The sequence below is a fragment of the Onychostruthus taczanowskii genome, unplaced genomic scaffold (genome assembly GCF_017590055.1).
Source record: "Onychostruthus taczanowskii isolate IOZ18803 unplaced genomic scaffold, ASM1759005v1 scaffold145, whole genome shotgun sequence".
Taxonomy (NCBI): domain Eukaryota; kingdom Metazoa; phylum Chordata; class Aves; order Passeriformes; family Passeridae; genus Onychostruthus; species Onychostruthus taczanowskii.
The window spans coordinates 104869-124077 of record NW_024498630.1 but is presented as its reverse complement, the minus strand read 5'-3'; the positions used below and the strand labels follow the sequence as shown (position 1 = coordinate 124077).

Sequence of the window (19209 nt, the reverse complement as noted above, 5' to 3'; positions counted from 1 at the left end):
CAAATATCAGCAGCAAACCAAACAAAGTATTCTAAAGCCCTAAATTATCCTGATGTAGTCAACTGATTAACAGGAGTCAAAGGCAAAAAAAAAATATACTTAAAGTACCTTTTCAAAGAAGAGAACAACTTTTGCAGCCTATAGCAGTAAGTGGTTATTTTTGGATTTGGAAGCAAGGAGAACACAATATATGTATTTTTGTATTTATTTAATAAAATGTATATTTTATTGTTTAAATACACAAAATAATAAGCATAAAGAAAGTAGAGACTATATATGGAATCAAACACTAAGTGTGGTAATGACCTGCAGAACTAGGCTCTCAAAAGTTTGGAAATCTTATACAGTTGTAATTATACCTATTCAGTGTTTCACACTGAAAATCAAACCTATGTTAGGCAGAAGTCCTACACAACTCCTTATATTGCAATCCTGTCATAAATTTCATGGTGCACATGCCAAGGAGAGTAAATTACAGTAGCTGCCAACAGTTTTTTTCTGAGCTCTAGCTCTTCTCCAATTCATATTCACTATTCCTTCTTTTTGCTTCACACCTATAAGGAGAATTGAGAATAGGAATTCTCCCTATTGAGAATATATATAGCGAGAGTCCAGATACTAAAAGATACCTGGACACCAGAAGACCCTGTTTTAATGGGGCCTGAGTAAAGCCTTGCCACCTAGACCATGACTTCTTTCCTATGTACTGCCTGGCATGGGTTAACCACTATATAGAAGCCAGAATCTCTTTCAAGAGAAATAACTTGACTGTTTTTGCAAATTTAACCAGTACCATCTTTCTAAGACTATCAGCATTGTTTGCATGACCCTGATCTTCCATTAGAAGGTATTTCAGTAACATTCCATATTTTCAGACTTTGGTGGACAACTAAAATATTCCATCCCATGAAAATATCTTCCCATCAGTAGCACTGTTGGCATAATGACTTATATAATGCAATCACTCTTAGACTGCTGTGAAGGGCTAAATGCAGACCCCAACTCCAAAGACCTGGCAGTCTAACACTCCCTGGCAGAGAACATTATGAGAAAAAGGCATGACACAGAAATTCAGCTGTCAAAAGAGACAGACTATTACAATGTATCAGTTTTCTCAATTAAACTGCACGTTGGGGATGATTTAAAAATTCATATTATATTTAATTTTCCACACTGAAACATTTTCACATGCTTTTCTGAGAAGCTTTTTGGTTTCCTGATGCCATTAAACAAGTCACAACAAGTTTCCACTTGCCTACATCAAAACGGAAACTTACTTGCCCAAACAAAACGCTGCTCATAAATAGGTTACACCATTACTTCTGGTGACCATCTGAATAAATGCTAAATGAAAAGAGAGATTGCAGAACAGCTGAGGATAGAAGTGGGCTCTGGAGGTCCACCTAGAACTGGTTGTCCTGGTCCATACCCAGAGGCTTTGAGTACCTCCAAGGACAGAGACTGCCACCTTTCTGGGCAACCTGTGCCAGTATTCAGCCACCTTCAGTAAAAAGTGTTCACTGATGCTCAGAGGGAACGCTCTGTGTTTCAGTCTGTTCCTACTGCCTCTGATCCTGGGCACTGCTGGATAGAGATTGGTTTCTTCTATGCACCCTCCCTTCAGGTATTTCTATACATCAATGATATTCCGCTTGAGTCTAGTCTTTTTCAGGCTGAACAGTCCCACGGCCTCAGCCTCTCCTCTTAGGAGAGATGCTCCAGTCCTTTAGCATTTTCATCATCCGCTGTTGGGCTCTCTCTAGAACGTCCATGTCCAAATTGCAGTGTACAGCCCAGAACTGCATACAGTACTCCAGGTGTGGTTCACCAATGGCAAATAGAGACTCCTGTCACTCATGCAGGAGTATGCCAGGTGATAATGCAGTCAAAATAACTGGTGCTTGACTCACAATCATCCAAACCATATCCCCAGGTCTGTTTAATATCTTTCCTACATACACCAGTATCAATATTAAAAAAAAAAAAAAGAGTATTGTCAGCAATATAGCTCATATTCACCCATAAATCAACTCTAGTATAACAGGAAGCATTTTATACGGGGCTTGCCCCTGCAGAGTACTTAATAATTTAGGCATACTGTACCTAAAACCTATTCTTACAATAAAAAAAGCATTTCAGTTACACATGCAAAAAGAAAGTAAGTAAAAATTTGAACAGCACTGCAGTGGAGGGAACAAACCTAGGTTTACATGTTCAGTTGGCAACGACATACTACCAGCAGCACCACATATATCCAATGAAGCTGCATTAGCCATTTTAAATACTTCAAACTATGCAGAATAAATAAGACTTCAAGATATAATACTCCTCCAAGTATTAAGTAAATTTACCTTTAAAATGTGCAACCAGATCTTTGAGTTATTGGTGTAGCCGGTGATCTTTAAATGTAGCTTTATTTTGCCCCAGCTTTGCTTGAATTTTTCTAGTCAGACGATCAAGGAGGACAGGACTGGTTGGTGTACAAAGACTTTGGAAACAAATTTACTTCCTTATGATTCCTAACAAATAAGATATGTAAGCATCTATTCTTGTTTTAAAACAACCTAATCTCTTTTGCTACTGTGCTGCATTTATCTGTCTTCTGCAGGACCTCATTATTATGACATATATTTACGTACTATGCTTTCTTGTACCACTCCATCTCACTTCAGAGTCTTCATAAAGCTTGGAATAGCCTGTGCTTTCTTTCATGTTTCTCTCCCACATGTGAGAATGGAAGATTTCGTTCTGAATAGTCTTCCCACAGAGCTACACTTTGGCTCATTTATGGCCATTCTTCAAAGACTGGTACTTCTGTGTCTGTTAGAATGGAACTTCTTACAATCATATTCCCATTTCCTATAATATTTTTTGTACGAATTTTACTTTTTGACAGAAGAACTGAGGTTATCATCTTATTTTACAAAAACTTAATTTAACACTAACATGTTATTATACGATTTAACCCTGCTTCTCCTCTTTTTCCTCCTTCTTACTCACCTGTCTATGAACTGGTCAATTATGACAAGATCACCAGGTTGTATTTCCTCTCGTAATGAACCACAGGCAGTAGTCACTAATACATGGGAACAATTTTCTTCCTTTAATGCCCAGATATTAGCACGGTAATTGACATTCGATGGCATAATTGTATGATGCCTTCCATGTCTGCAAAGATATATGAAACAAGAAAGTAAAATAAATCAGACTGAAATTGCCTTCCTTCTCCCAAATAAGGAGAATTTCAGGAAACATATTTCCTCTAACAATATTGGAAGTGGCCATTTCAGCTACTTCTAGTATATTCTGTTTTCCTAAATGTATTGAGCTTCTCCTGGAATTCAATTTAAGAAGCAGTAGTAGAATTTTCTTTTCAAATACAAAATTTTAAGTTCAAGACTACAATGAAAAGAATCTTAAAAATACAATTCAAATATACTTCAGCAGCCTCAAGATTAAAATAAACATTTTTCTCTGAATCTTCTAAGTCAGTTCCACAGATTCTGAAACCTTTTTTCCAAAGACTACAGGGAAGATTTATATACACCTCCACAAATTTTCTGCCCAGAAGCATTGCTTGTATTCTTCTACACAAAGAGCGGCACATCACAAAACATTGTGTTCTAACTGTCATCTTTCCAAAAAAAAACCAGTAGAATCATCACATTTTTCTCTTTGATCTTTAAGTGATCTGACAGCTTTCATAAATTAAAAAGCATGACTTCACACTGCTGCAGTATTCTTTTTCACCAAGACAGGAAATACTTGGTCTTATAAGCATGAGCTTTTGTGCAATCTCTGTCTTTGCTACAGAAGCACATCATTTACATGATTAAACACATTAGAAAATTATTTTCAACCATGTAAGAGAAAAGAAGGAACTTAATTTCTCAACTGATTTTTTCCAGAGGCCAAAAAGCCCTAAGAATTTGATCATTCAGGAACTACACACAACACGATCAATCACGGTCAGTCAGGATTCCCATGCTGTCATTAGCATTTCTGATAAGCTACTAGGCACACAGATCTATTGCATTATTGCAGTTGCTGTCATAATCTTCTTATGGAATATACATGCCTTTTCTTTTCCAATCTGAAGCCAAAACACAAAGAAAAATTTGCAGATACTTTAGCCCTAAAAATAAACTCAGGAGGTTTCTGTGTGAATGGTCATAAATCCCAGGGAGAAGGTAAACCACAGCCAAGTTGTTCAGACATCTGTGGTCCAAGGTCTAGCTTGAAACAGTACAGCAATGAGAACTTGACTTAGCAGTTCATTTGAGAAAATGAGAAAAATGTTGTGCAGGTGTAATAAAATACATGAACAAAGTCCATGAAAGATAAGAAAAGTAAAACCACAGACAGAAGCGTCACAGAGATGGTTAGCAGTCAGCAGCTTTAATGGAAAAACACTGGAATGAAAAGAATCAGGGCCCTGAGTGCACCACTGGGTCTTAAGTGCCCTGGCCAGTCTCACCCTGGGCCTCCAGAGAAACTCCTGATGCCGGTGAGCCTGGGTCTTCATCCCTGGCCTGAGCTATGTCACAGTGTGCCAGTTCCCAACCCCCACAGCCTTCAGACCTATGCTGTAGTTTGTATCCAGAGCAGGATGGGCTTCAGACACACACTACAGTCTTCTCTCTCACCCCCTAAGGTTCCTGCCTGGGTTCCCTGGATGGATCCTGTGCTTTTTTAATTACCTTGACTTGGTCTGCTGAGAGATTCCTGTCACCAGCACCTGCTCTGTCCATTCTGCCCAGATGCCATGAACTGTGTTAGTATTCTTACATTTAATCCAGTAGCATGTTGGTCCAAGACACCCATGGTTACACCAGTGTGAAATTTCCACACATTCCTCTGCAGATCCTGCTTCCAGATTCTCTTCAAGTATAGTAGAAATGTCTGAATAAAAATTATATAGGGAGGGACAACTGCAGGGGATGCAGATCCCTAAGCAATAATTGCAACAGCAAGAGGACTCAATAATCTAAGGGAATGATTTGGAGGAGTTTACAGTGATACCAGAAACATAGTTCATCTGGAAGCAGACATTTTCTCTATTTCTCAAATAAAATCTGCAATCATAGTGAGCAGACTAATTAATCAGTAAGGTTATCAGCATCACCTCCCACTAGATTTTTTTTAGCTAACCTAGACAGCATTTTTAGAACTCTCAGACTTTGCAGCATCTAACTTTTTTAAGAAAAAACCCAAACTTGTGCTCAACTTTGTCAGCAACCCCACAGAGCAAGATGATGTCAGAGCAGAAGTTCAGTTCACCTAATGAAAAGAGAAAAAATTCTGAGAAGACTTTAAGACATAATATAAACACCCTTAAAACTCTCATTTACCTTGCCAAGAGCACACAGTCCACATTTTTGATCTTTCCCAAAATCAGAGCATCCGACGGCTGCAAGACAAGCACATAGGAATGAGTTACCATCTGACGATCACATTACAAACCTTTACTACTACCTAAAAATAACTGCAACAGCTACAGAAGAAAATACTGGTTACCATTGTAGTCTCACATTTTCTTGAGCTCAGTTCTGTAATTTGATATGGCAGGTTAGTAAAGTTCCCCTGGAACAGGGAAGATCAAACTTGAAACAGGAAGGATTACCACAAATTTTCTGTGTTCATACAAAAATTAACATTGCAACACTTTACTTTGGGGTTTGAAACTGTAATACTTTCTTTCTATCATATCAAAAGAGTTTTTCAAACACAAAAATAGTGGCATGAATATGTTACCATCAAATTGGTTAGCAAGACTCACTCTTTCCTGTAAACTTCAGATTCTTTTTGCTAAATAGGTGCCATTCTCTACTAAAGCCCTCTTCCAGCATAAAAACCATTTAATCTGTGTGTTTCCATAACACTCGCCATTCTCTTCTCTGTCCGCTTTCTAATGTGGGCTCGCAGTAGGGTGTGAAGAGTTCTGGATTCCTTCAAACCATCCCTCACTCAACCCCAGCTTCCTGAAAAACTCTCTTCCCTGCTGCTGGGACTCCTGCTTTTGGTAAATGAAATGTGATGTAACAGAGAAATTCTGGTACATAAGTGGCAGAAGCAGTGTTGTATTTGCTCAGCCCAGGGACTTCTCTACAGCTACACAATAAGTAAACACAATCTTCCTGACTACCAACCAACCAGAACAATAGTGCATTTTGATTTTAGCTGTCCACCTGGAACGTGTACCTTGCCACACAGATGCGTTGGCCTGCCCATAGGAGGCAGCCACCAAGTCATCAGTCACCATAACAATAAATTAACTGCTCTGTGGGCTGCGTTCTGCTCCTGGCCTTCAGGGATCTCTAATATACTATGCAGTAACTTTCCTATTTGTTAAAACAGCTACTAACAAAACCATGGTTTATTTGCTGATCACAAGTTTGCAAGTGTCTTCACTCACACATTTGCATTTAGAAATGTTCTGCTGCCAGCTACTTGATGGAAAAGAAATAAAATTATAATGCTAGATGCAAGACTTCAATTAGCATTTATTTTACAGCTGTTGATTTTATTATACACTTGAAAATTTGCAGAGGTTGACAATGAAGCGATATGTGAGCCCCATGTTAAAGATACCCATTTCTAAAAAAACCATCACCTTCTACTTCCTATTGCACTGCTCTTTTTGGTAATTATTCATTTGAAAGCTCTCTAAAGCACCATAACTTACTCAATCACCAAGGCTGAAATTCTGGCAGACACTTATTACTTCTTTTTAAAAAAAGAGAACATTCCAGAAAATTTATGTTTAGAACAGTAGTTATTCTGACTTAAAAAAAAATTAATATTAAACTATTTATTATTAAACTAATTAAATATTATAATTTATAAAATTATAATTATAAAATAATTCTATTATAAAATAATGTCACAATAGTTAACATAATATTTTAATAACTATTATAATATATTTATATAATAGTTGTAATTATAACACTATAATATTATAAAATAATATTATAATATGCAAAACTAAATATTATAATCATAAAAAAATAAATATTTATAATTAAACATTTAATATTAAACAATTGATGTTCAAGTGTTTAATCTTTACCTTACATACACTCTTCTCAAACAAACATGGTTTTAAGAATGAAATTTCACATAGGGCCAGAGCCTTGCTGTCTAGTGGCCGCAGCAACTTGCCATTACAGCATTCCATAACAAGGAATGTTCACAAAAATTAGCATTTGGGATTTTGTTTTGTTTACACACATTTGCTGTGTTAAGTAATAAGCACTTATTAAAACTAGGGACTTAAGTCCCCAAAAGACTATAAAAATACTATTAAAAACTAAAGAGCAAAAGTTCTTGCCTCCTGTCAAAAAAGATCAGCAACTTGAAGACTGGGCTCTTTTCTTTATAAGTAACACATTCAAATTATTCCAAGAGGTGGATTTAAGTTTATACCCATTTTCAAAAGACGTGGGGTAGTATGATATTCATTCCCACCACAGAACTGCACTGAATTCTGGCATACATTGACGATGAGAAAGAGCATAACAGCTTTGAAATTTACAGGCTTCAAAATCTAGTTGCTGCAGCCAGGGTTTCCTTCCCTATCAGCTCATATCCTACTACTTCAAAAAGCCCCAGGATAGTTGACACCTTTGCACTGATTTCCATGAAATGCATTCTGCACATTTTCCATGTGATATACTGAATATCTTTTTGGCACATGACTTCTAGAAAAATGGAAGAGAAAAATAAATACTTTGAACAAAGACAGTGCTGCTAAATGATGAGTGGACAGTTTAAGAAAAGAATTGCAGATACTGCATCACGCTTCATTAAAAGACATTAAATAAAAATCATACAATCACACAATTGTTAGGGTTGGAAAAGACCTGTGGAGATCGGCTAGTCCAGCCTTCTGGCCAAGGCAGGCTTGCCTAGGTTACACAAGGACACACCCCAGTGGGGTTTGAGTGTCTCCAGCAAGGGAGGCTCCGTGATCTCACTGGCCAGCCTGTTCCAGTGCTCTGTCACTGTCAATGTAAAGAAATTCTTCCTCATATTGTGTTTTAGTTTATGGCCATTGCTGCTTATCCTGTCACTGAGCACCACTGAAAAGAGTCTGGTGTCATCTGCTGGGCACCCACCTTTAAAATATTTGTATGCACTGACATAATCCCCTCTCAGTCTTCTCCTCTCTGGACTCAGAAGGCCCAGCTTCAACAGTCTCTCCCTGTAAGGGAGACACTCCAGACCCTGAATCACCTCTATGGTTCTGCCAGACCCTTTCTCCTTGTGGCTCCTTGTCTTCCTTGTACTGAAGAACTCAGAACTCAACACAGCACTCCATATGTAGCCTCAACAGGGCCAGGTAAAGGGGGAATCACAGCCCTTGACCTGCTGGCCATGCTCTAGCTGCTGAACCCCGGGACAGCACTGGCCCTCCTGACTGTGAGGGTGAACTTGTCACCCACCACCCCAGGTTCTTCTCCACAGAGCTGCTTTCCAGCAGGTCAGCCCCCCGCTGTGCTGGTACTTGGGGTTATTCCCACCCCAGGCAGGAATTCAACCCCAGGTGCAGGATTCTAAATTTGCCCTTGTTAAAATCCATTAGGTTTCTCTATTCCCAGTTCTCCAGACTAAGGTCCCTCTGAGTGGCAGAAAAGCCTTTGGGTGTGTCAGCAACTCCCCCTAGTTTTGTATCATCTGTAAACTGGCTCAGGGTTCATTCTATCCCTCCATCCAGGTAGCTTGTAAATAGATTGAATAGCTGGACCAACTATTGATATGTGCATAAAGTTATAGAAACAGGCATTTCAAACTATATGTTAACTATATGTTAACAGCTAATGTATACTTCCATTCTGCTTTCTTTCTGCCGCTACTTCTTTCCAAGTGCTGTACCTCTCTACTATTATCTCAGTCATAGCTAGGAAAACTTTCAATGGAACAATTTGAAATCAAAGCTCTAATACGGTATTTTAAAAGGATGATTTAATAAAAGGTCCAATAAAAAGTTCTCAAACATTAAAAATTCATGAATGCCTTTACTTCCCTCTTTTCACAAAATACAAGTCAGATACATATTACTTATTGTTGCAAAACAGAAAAGAAAGAATAGAACCCTGGGCAATTAACCTCAAATTATTACAATAACAAACAATCGGAACAAATCCCCTTTGTCTATAATGTTAATATGCATAAAGTACCGTTCATGTGGTGTCTACAGAATTACTTTTTCCGTTGGTCTCACCTCAGAGGCTAGCTGGAACAGAAACAGGATGAATACAGAACACTCATGATGAAAAAGTACTTCAGAGGTTCTGCAAGCCTCTGTTCAACCTGTGAGCTAGTTTAGGAACCAAACAATGTACATTGTTTTGCGGAGGTAGAAGAGGAGATTAAGTATTATGTTACATGGTGAGGTTTTCCTGATGCATCAGGTTATCCTGATGCAAGCAAAAAACGCTCAATTGAAAGGTGAAACTACCCCCTGCTTTGTTTGCCAGACATATTTATGACCAGAAAAAAACACAGAGTCCGTAGAATCATTTTCAAGAAGGAAGATCTCTTGACCACCAGGGAAGGTGATTTAGAATCAAGATCTGTCATCCAGAAAGAAAGAGAATGTAGCTGAAAATATATTCTGAACAAAGCTTTTTAGGAGCTTCAGAATTCAGTAAAGAAGATAAAATTGCTTGGAACAGCATCTATTATCCTGTAGAAGACTAATATTTTCCATATCTGGAAAAAAAGGTTTTGGGATATTTTCCATAGAATACCAAATTTTTTGATGTACTAAAAATGATGGAAGTCAAGGAGAAAAGACAGCTGGAATATTAAGAGCTGTTAGTTTACTCAGTTTTTAAAAAAACTATTGTTTCTGCATTTTCACTATTACTAATGTAACTTGATAGATCACAGAGGACCAATGTCAACATAGGGAACAGCAAAAAATTGTCATAATAGTTTCCTTTAAAGTTTTCCATATTTCCCACATTCCCTAATGGTAAATTTTGTAGTTAAATGATTCTTAGGATTCAAGAAGGCCAAAGCAGAAGACAATTCAAGGACTCTGTATGAAGAAAAAGGAAGCTATTATTAATCTTTTAAAAGAAAACAGAATTTTTCATTAAAGAAAAATCTGTTTTGCTGCTGTCAAATGTCAAAGGTGCCAAGGAACATCTACCCCAGAATGCTTTTCAGTCAAAAATCTTTTGGTACAAGTTTCCTTGTCTAGAAATCTAAGAATTAAAGATTTAAGTGAAGTGGAATTGTATGCTTTGCATTTTTACAATGCAGAAGGAAATGGACATACATTCTAGTAACTGTGCCTTGCAATTTCCTTTAGACATTCATTCATTCATTCATCCTCATTCTTTCTAGTTTTGCTTGAACTAAATAGGTTGATATTTCATCTCTGTTTCTCTCAGAAAATCAAAGACTACAAAGTTCCAAAGTCTATTTAAATTAAGCCCTTTACTTAAAATTTCAGGCAGATTATCTCTCCACTGATTTCACAGCTCTATGAAAAAGTATCTTTATGGCAGAAAAGTGCCAATTTGGTATTACTCCAGTAACAATCAAGAACAAAACATAACTTTAGGAAAAAATAGTAATGAACTCTAAACTTCTAAACTTTTCCAGGCATACTTAAATAAAAATAAAACTGTCCTCTTGCATTCAGCAACAGCTGTTCCTCTCAACTATGTAGCTCTAAAATGAGTGGTAGGTTGTGTAACACCTCCTTCCTGAATACTAAATAGTCTCATCAGCAAAGTAAGTGAATATTGATCCACCTAATAATACTAATTGAATTTGAGGTTTTTTTCTGCTTCAATCAAAATCCATTGCAGTTTGTGCAACTGTAACTTGTGGACTAAGCTCCGCACATCTTACACGAAGGCTGATCCATCAACTGCTGAACTGGAAACTGCAGTCAGTGGATGAAGTTAATGTGATTCTTTACAGGAGGAAATCTACATGAAACAACCATCAGGTCAATGGCCTGATTACCAGAAGTTTAGATCTACAGAGAGAAAGAAGGAAGACAGGCCATTACAGGTAAATGGATAAAAGCCTGTTTGGCTGTGCTATCTTTCTTTGACTGACCTGATTCCATTCAGGTCAGCTTAACCATCACATTTTAACTCAGGACATTATCTGGAATTCAGGCTTGGACCCATATAATGGTATCTCAGTTCTATTCTCGTCCCCCTCACACAAAGAAAAAATATTCATGAGCTCTTTTATTTTAAGCTCAGCCTATGTTAAATGTGTAACATGCAGGCTCAGACACAGGCAGTCCATTGATCAAGGTCTCTCACAACCACAACAGGCACCAACACTAATTTTTCTGCTACTTATGTTGCATTCTGTGAAGAACACAGAAAAAAAAATCCCATTAGATAAGCTACTTACTAGTTAAAAAAAAAATTAGTAAAATAGCCTTCCGTACTGACCAATGGTGCATGGCTGATGAAGATTATTTCACTCCTTCATGCAGGAGCCATCCTGCAAGTATTCCTACTCTTCTCAGGAATACTGAACCCTACTGTAGGCCACTTACTGCACTGCAGAAGTTGCATTCCCCAAATCCTGTGGCACCTCAATGCTGTGACAGAACAGACCTTCAAATGCTGTGCTGCCATTGTGCCCTTAACTCTGAAACAGAACCCTGTGAGGGAGAAGTGTTCCATCTGTCCTAGATAGGAAAGCTTCAGTTAGTATCTGCTACAAGCATAGTATTACTTCTGCTTTGTCAGCAGTCTCCAAACACATCCCTGCTGTGATGAACATCCATGATTCTCAAGAAACAGGGAATGGAATGGCAACTGGTTTGGTTTAGCCAGTGGATTCCCCTTCAGACCAAAGCTGGCTACTGTTGGAAACCAGAGTAAAGAAAACAGAGGACCTAAGTTCCCTTCATTCTATTACAATTTTCAACTAATACTGAAAGAGGATAGAAAAGTCAAATGCATTCTTCTGATTATGTCTTTACTTCCTTTAATATACCTCCCCTTCCTAATGGTGTGGATACAAACTCCTCTTGCTCTTTACACTCCATTTTAAAACATTTTTCAGTGGAGGCATGGATTCAGTTTTCAATCACACACCATGCCACTGAGTTTTCTGCCAAGCTTCCAGTCACAAAATAGCATTTGCTACCAGATACGATATTTTTTGTATGTATACCAGCATACACTGGCAGACTGAATAAGATATAATTCCAATGGCAATTATAAAGCACTCAGACTCCTCAAGTCCTACAATATGATTACCTAAGTTCCAATTCTTCTATGAGCTTTGTTTGACAACTAGAACATCTCTCCCTTGATTTCCTTGACTTCCTGCCTATAAAACTCCCTCCTCCTTTGTGCTGTCTGCTTGTACTATAAATGCTTTGTGCCAGGAATTACCCTTCAAAAGGTACCCAGCGCTGTGCATAGAACAAACAGCCCTAGCCACCACTCCCTTCTGCTAAGGAAAAGGACAGAAGCAATGTAAAGGAGAATTGTTCAGGTGTACCAGTCTCACAAACACAGTTTCAGAGCTTAATTTTCAAATAATTTTCAAATTATGTGGCTATAAACATGATCTTACATTGGCATGTAAAACATAATTAATCAGTTACAGGGAAAATGGTGTCTCATACACCTCAAAGAAGAGTTTTCTGCAATTCAGAAAGGTGACAGATAATACAGGTCATGCACCAGTACAAATCTGAAAGAGAGGACTTATCCCTTGATTGTAAATTCAGCAGTGAGTTCCTAAATTCATCCAATCTACAAATGAGAAGAGGTATAGTCTCCTTTGCACATCATCTTGGCAATAATACTTTGTTTTTACAAACTAAGAATCCCACAATACATAGCAATTAAAAACAGTTGTGCCAGCACCTCCTTTATATATTCATTTATCATTCTGAAAATTCTTAAAGCATACAAACTTCTTGAAAATTGGCAAAAAGTTTCAGTAATAAATAAAAAGGTTATACAGACCTTGCCATAAGGAGTGTCAACATATTTTTCTGTTCTTCCTTCTAAGATATCCGGATCATCCAGGCCAGTTCCACCAATAATTCCAATCTTACACAGAAAGTACACATTAGTCTTCTTGCAATTCACATTTAACTGCATGCTTGAAAAACTAACCAGGCAGCTACAAAATGTATCTTCTTCTCAAGATGAGGACAGACAACAGATCAACAAAGCATAGTATGCCCAGCATACTTCCAGAATGCAAATTTCAAACACCTGATTGAAACAACTGTATTTAGCTTGCTAATTTCTTACCCCATGATTCATGATACCAAATTAATAAAGCTATGAAAAAATGCACAAAGATGTGCCATTAAACATTTATTTCCAGTATAAAAATGAAGACTATTTGGGAATGCCTGTAATAAGTGAGAAATACATGTGGAAAGCCCATTAAAACAAAGGTTTTTTGTTTATATAGACAAAAAGTCTTAGATATAACCACCACACTGAATATCAGGCTGCCATGTTTTTAAGCCCAACTGGAAGTTAAGCACCACACAGCTACTTGCTAAAACCTTGCTTCTTTCCTCTTGCACTGTGGTGGAATAGGGAGTGGAATCAAAGTAAAACTTGTATGTTGATATAAGAAACGTTTAATAACTGAAAATAAAGTAAAATGTTATAATAAGGGTAAATGATAATAATAATAATAAAAAAGGAAAAAACTAGTGATGCACAAGACAATTGCTCTGCACCCATTGACTGATGCCAGACCCCATTCCCAAAACCACAATGGCCACCCTCGGGGTAACTCCCTCAGTTTATACAGTGGGCATGATGTACCATGGTGTGGAATATCCCTTCAACCAGTTTAGGTCACCTGTGCCAGCTATGCTCCCTCCCAATTTTGTTTCCCTCCCTGGCACAGCATAAGACAGGGAAAAAAGTCCTTGATTTTGGATTAACATGACTCAGCAAAACCCAAAACATCAGTGTGTTATCAACACCATTCTCATTCTGAAGCCAAAACACAGCACTGGAACAGCTACTGAGGGGAAATTAACTTTACTATAGCAGTAACCAGGACACAGACATTTCTATATGGTATTATACCTCCAAAAGAAAGAAAACTGTGGAAAAAAATTAGTTTTCTGTGCTAACTCGACAAAATCTAAGAGGTTTTCCAACTAAAATCCCTGTTGTGTTTTGATTTGCCTGTGATTGCATATTCCAGCTAAGAAAAATGCATCTAATTTTTCCTGTTTCTAGTTCATCATTGAAAAGTAACTTGGTTTTTGTCTCTCTAGGGATAATTAGACTTTCAATCAAGTCAAGCTTTTTCTTGAGTTCAGAACTCCTGTAACTCTTCGGATGGAACTGTTATTGTCAAGCTTTTCACAACTGAAAGCTTAGTAATGGTACTTAAAAGTGATGTCACCGTTTATCACACACAGAGAAAAACAGTGCTTCTTTTTTTTTTTTTTTCAATGTGACCAGTTGTTGCAAAGTTCGCATCACTTTCAAGTTGAATATGTTATGAATAAAAAGATACCTATTTTTATTTAAGGTTACAGAGAAAAAAAAACGGTGGGACCAGTTGCTGTTAAATTAGCTTAATTGTAAAGAGTTCTTTAATTGCCCGTTAATGGTTGGTGATTTAGCCATTGTTCTCCCAATGCTTGCCCCGGAGCTACACCTGGACACGCAGCCCAGGAGAATAGGAGTGGCCTGGGACCACGTACGCAAATGAGAAATGCACCGCGCCAAAATTTTCCCGTTTTCCTAGAAAACCCCTAAAAACAACGAGCCAACACAGAATTAGGGGACCCTAAGTGATGTCTAAGGACGGGCGTGAAGTCCAGTGCCTGCTTGGATCCTTTTTGCTTCACACCCTGACCCCAAGAGATGTTCCATAAGGAGGGGACCCGAAGTGTTGGACTGAAAAACAGGAATCTGCCAATCTCCCGTGAGGACGCAGTCCCCAGCTCTGCCTGCAGACCAGCGGACAGAGCTGCATCACCCTCCTCCTCCTTGCCACTCTTGGGGACAGCGGCGGCGTGGGCGCGACCCGTCGATTTCTCCCCACCTGAGCTGAATCTCTTTAATAAAGGCATTGAAAAGGAGAAAGATCTCCTGCCTTATTTATGTCAGAATATATATCATGACTGATTTGCTTCAAAATCTGAACCTTTCTGATGTAACTTATTACCACAAAGACTGAAAACTTCCCAAGTAAAACCTCCAGACTCCAACATACAAAACCCTCCTTCCACAACACACCGAGAGCTGCCTCATTCTCCAGATTTTTCTTACTTTCACATTCGTAGAGACCCCATCTGTTCAACCACTGTATTAGCTGGCTCACTAAGCGCTTCTTTTCAACAATGAGAGGCTCTGTGGTCTTGGTTACAAATAAACACCTCTAGCAAAGCTTTCCACAGCCGGTGGCGCAAACACCGATACATGAGATGGTTTCAACCGGGCTCCTACTTCCTTCTGCTACCCCCCTGTGGAGCACGAGAATAAGTGCAAAGGCAAACAGCAGCGCTGACAGCAGCGCTAACCCACATACTCTGACCCGGAACACATACACAAGCTTTAGGGAAGACCTAGACTACTCTTTGCAGTAATACTGATGGGTCTGTTCCCGTGTTACTCGTGTTGCTTAGTTATCATAAAGGTTCTGACTTGGATTGTTCATGAAAATCCTGAAAATTACATACACTTTAGGATGAATAACAAATTGCCTTAAGAATTGTGAAAGGTATGAAACAGGAACAACCACAAAACTCAAAATCAAGAAAAGACTATCTTTAATATTGTTCATGCATATGTTCAGTAAACACCAATGATTGCTACATTGCCAGAGGACAGGACCAAAATGGTGCCTTTTTTATTTTTTTTCAATCTGGGGAGAAAAAAAAGGGTTCCTTCAGTTACTTTATTGGTTTTAGCTGGGTATAACACTTGTTTTACTAGTGTCCTATGACTTAGGATTCAAAAGTGAACTAAACTTTTACATCTAGCAAAGTGAAAGTTGTTTGGACTGAGGAAAAACGTGCAATGCTGGAGAGAGTAGCCACAGATGCATGACATAAAAGTTACTTTGGAGCTGCAGTGCTTTAAGGTTATTATAAACACACAGATCCATCACAGTAACAAACAGACTGTTCCTGTACAGAAAGCAGCATGCCTGGCCTGTGGCAGCACAGGCCTGGTGTGGTTGCTCTCAAATTTGCTCTCAGGCTCCATAAACCAGGGGCTGCAGCGGCATCAATACCTACTTTGGCTGCACTGTTCAGTTCCTGCACAGGCTTTTACACCAAGAGGCACGCTCTCAGAAATTGCAGACTGCAATGATCTTGCAAAACATTCACAGCTCCCAGGGTGCAGAACCCAAAGCACAGAAGACCTAGACTATGCTGAGTTTGTTGTGCTTTCTTACCCACAGTGGCAGTCTGGACAGCCCTCAGGCCACCTGAGGCAACATTGGCTAGAGAAATGCTGAGCTCACTTGTCATTCACTGGAGAGCTACTTCAGTGGAAGGGAAGTTAGGTAGCAGAGATTTTTTTACTAACTGCTTCTCCAACTATGTAACGCCAACTTGGAGCTGGCAGCTCTAATCCTACAATTAATTTTACCTCACAATTATTTTTCCTCCAGTTTACATGATCTCCAAATACTATTTGTATCTGGGAACTAGACAGAAAAATCTGATTCTATACTAAATTCTGCTTTCCAAACCTCCTAGTGAATTATCAAAACGAATGCAAATGCTCTAGGCTCAGTGGGAGAGATACCCTACATCCTGGCTCTCTGGCTAGGACAGGATTAATTTTTGCTGTAGTCTGGGAGGGCCACGACTAGGACCTGGAGGTTATTCTACATGACTTCGTATCATTTTCCAAAAACAGGGGAAGAGGCCCCGGGTTAGGGTAGCATGACAATTGGGTATTTTTGGGCTCTGCATAGTGGTGAGCAGTTGCATATTAGCTGCTCATCTCTCTGGGTTATATAGTTGTTGTCACTGTTTTTGTTATCTCGTTGTTTCCAGTTAATTGTTCTTATCACAAGCCATGATCTTCACCTTTTGTGCCTCCAACTCTCCTCTCATTCTGCTGCAGGGAATGGGGAGATGAGTGGTTTGGAGTGGTTTCAGTGGGAACAGTAAACTGGACAGCATAATGTCTAAACTACAACACCCCCATCAAGGGCACTGATTTCTACTTCCAGCCACCAGCCCAGGAGCTAAACACAGGGGAAGGCAGAGAGGATGTGACCAAGGAAGAACAGTTTTGCCTTTCCTCAAAAGCCAGAGAACTGACCTCACACCTAGGAATCACTTTGAGAATGGAAAGATATAAGACTGTATTCTCCATTCCAGACTTTGCATCCTACAAAGGGACATAAAGAATATAACTCATAAAATTTAACAGAGACTGTATCAAAGGTTATCTGGAATTAAATCTCAAGTAAAATGGCATTACAATAGAGTGAATCTCAAACAGTGGATCAAGAGCAACAGAAGTGAAACCTAACATAACTGCAAAAATCAAACCCATTTCTCTGTCAAAGTCCAAGTAACAATCACACTGAAGTGTATTACTTTCTTCATGTGGTGTTTGGTGAAATTCTCCAAGGTTTAAGGGAAAGGCATAGAGGTATCAGTGCAGTAACAGCCTACACTTGTTCATCTGTGGGTCTTAAACACTAGTACATATCATGATCACCTATGGGTCTTTCTGACAACTAACCACCAACAAACCCTCCTGTAGTCCTCTCCATTTTTGAAGGAACGTGGATGGCACTACAAATAATTTTGCTTAAAAGGACACAAACATCGAGCTGCATATAATTTACACTTAAGAGAATAAATCTGTACACTGAAGACAGGTTCTAACTTTTCAACACCCAAAAGGACTGGGATTTTTCTACTTCATGGCAGAAAAATGATGCACAGTTTGTGAAAACTCAAATTTCAGCCTGAGCACCGGCCTGCTCGCCCCGGTGCCATCAGCACTCTAAGCAACTCTTCAAACACACAAAAAATTAGTCTTAAGAGAGGAAGTTCTGCACTGCTTACTTCTGCCAAAGCTGAGAGTTCCGTGCACGTTTAAAAACAGAGCTATTAAAAAAAAAAAAAAAAATTAAAAAAAAGAAAATCGTCTCTTCCGGGACGGCCGCGGGCGCCCCTGCCCGGGCCTGGGTGAGGGAGCGCTCGGGCGGGCGCCGCCCCCCACAGCGGTACCCCGTGCTCCCGGGCCCGCTCCCGACAGGCGGCGCAGCAGGAGGCTGGGAAGGCGGGAGGAAGCGGGGAAAGACGCAGCGGACAGGAGGGAGGGCAGGAGGAAGCAAGCAAGCAAGTAAGCAAGCAAGCAAGCAAGCAAAGAAGGCAGCGCCTCTCGGCACGCGCTCGGCAGCGCCGGGAGGGCAGCGGCACGGCTCCCGCCATCTGGCTCCCGCAGCCGCCCCGAGACGGCGGCGGGGAGGGTTTGCGGGCGACGATGGACGCCACCCCCTGCCTCCTGAGGCGCCGCTGGGCGGAAGCACGCTTACCTTCACAGGCACCGAGGCGGCAGCGGCGGCGGCCATGCTGGCGGGAGGGCGGGGCGGTGCCGCGTGGCCGCGCTCAGCCCGCCGGGGGAGGGCGCTCCCCGCCGCCAGGAGGCAGCACCCGCTCGCGCTGCGGCCCCGAGCGCCGCCGGCTCGGGAGCGCCGGGCCGTGAGGGCAGTGGGAGCGCTGCCGGGCCGTGAGGGCACTGGGTGTCCTGCCGGGCAGTGAGGGCAGTGGGAGTCCTGCCGGGCCTGACGCCGCAAACCCGGCTTGCTGGCTCCTCAATCCTTCCGACCTACACGCTCCGCGGCGACTCTGGGAGCCTCCGCTGCGTGGAGCCGGAGTGGTGCTGCGGGGAGTGTGATGGAAATAGTTCGTGTACTTAAAGGTGCAGCTGTGCTCAGGTTGCCAAGCCCTGGCTCGGTCTCTCTGAAAACGTAATTGTCAGAGGGGCTGTATTTCAATCGGACCACCTTTCCCGTATTCCTGGAAACAGCGGTTTATTTGACTTCGCCCCCCCCCCTCCCCCCCCAGTTCAAATCGTTGAATTTGCCAACAGAGGTGGAGCTAAACTGTGCCACAAAATCCCTGAAGCAAAAAAAATCAGTAACGTTAAGAGAAAAAGTGCTGATTAGCCCTGGATTGCCAGAAACGGCAAAATGAGACCTAAATTCTAGCTCTAACTTACATGAAAATTC

The 19209-nt window shown here is 40.3% G+C and overlaps 1 protein-coding gene across 1 annotated transcript in view; it reads right to left on the bottom strand.

Annotated features, from left to right (window-relative positions):
• Positions 1-18550, bottom strand: part of LOC121332699 (methylthioadenosine phosphorylase) — a 33062-nt gene extending 14512 nt beyond the window's left edge. Inside the window, exons 1-4 of the mRNA XM_041398396.1 lie at positions 18514-18550; positions 12975-13061; positions 5352-5410; positions 3001-3168 (exon numbers count right to left, since the gene is read on the bottom strand). Of these exons, the coding sequence (XP_041254330.1) occupies positions 3001-3168; positions 5352-5410; positions 12975-13061; positions 18514-18549 (350 nt within the window). The 5' untranslated portion in view covers position 18550. The remainder of the gene's footprint in view (positions 1-3000; positions 3169-5351; positions 5411-12974; positions 13062-18513) is intronic.
• Between the last annotated feature and the right edge of the window lie 659 nt (positions 18551-19209).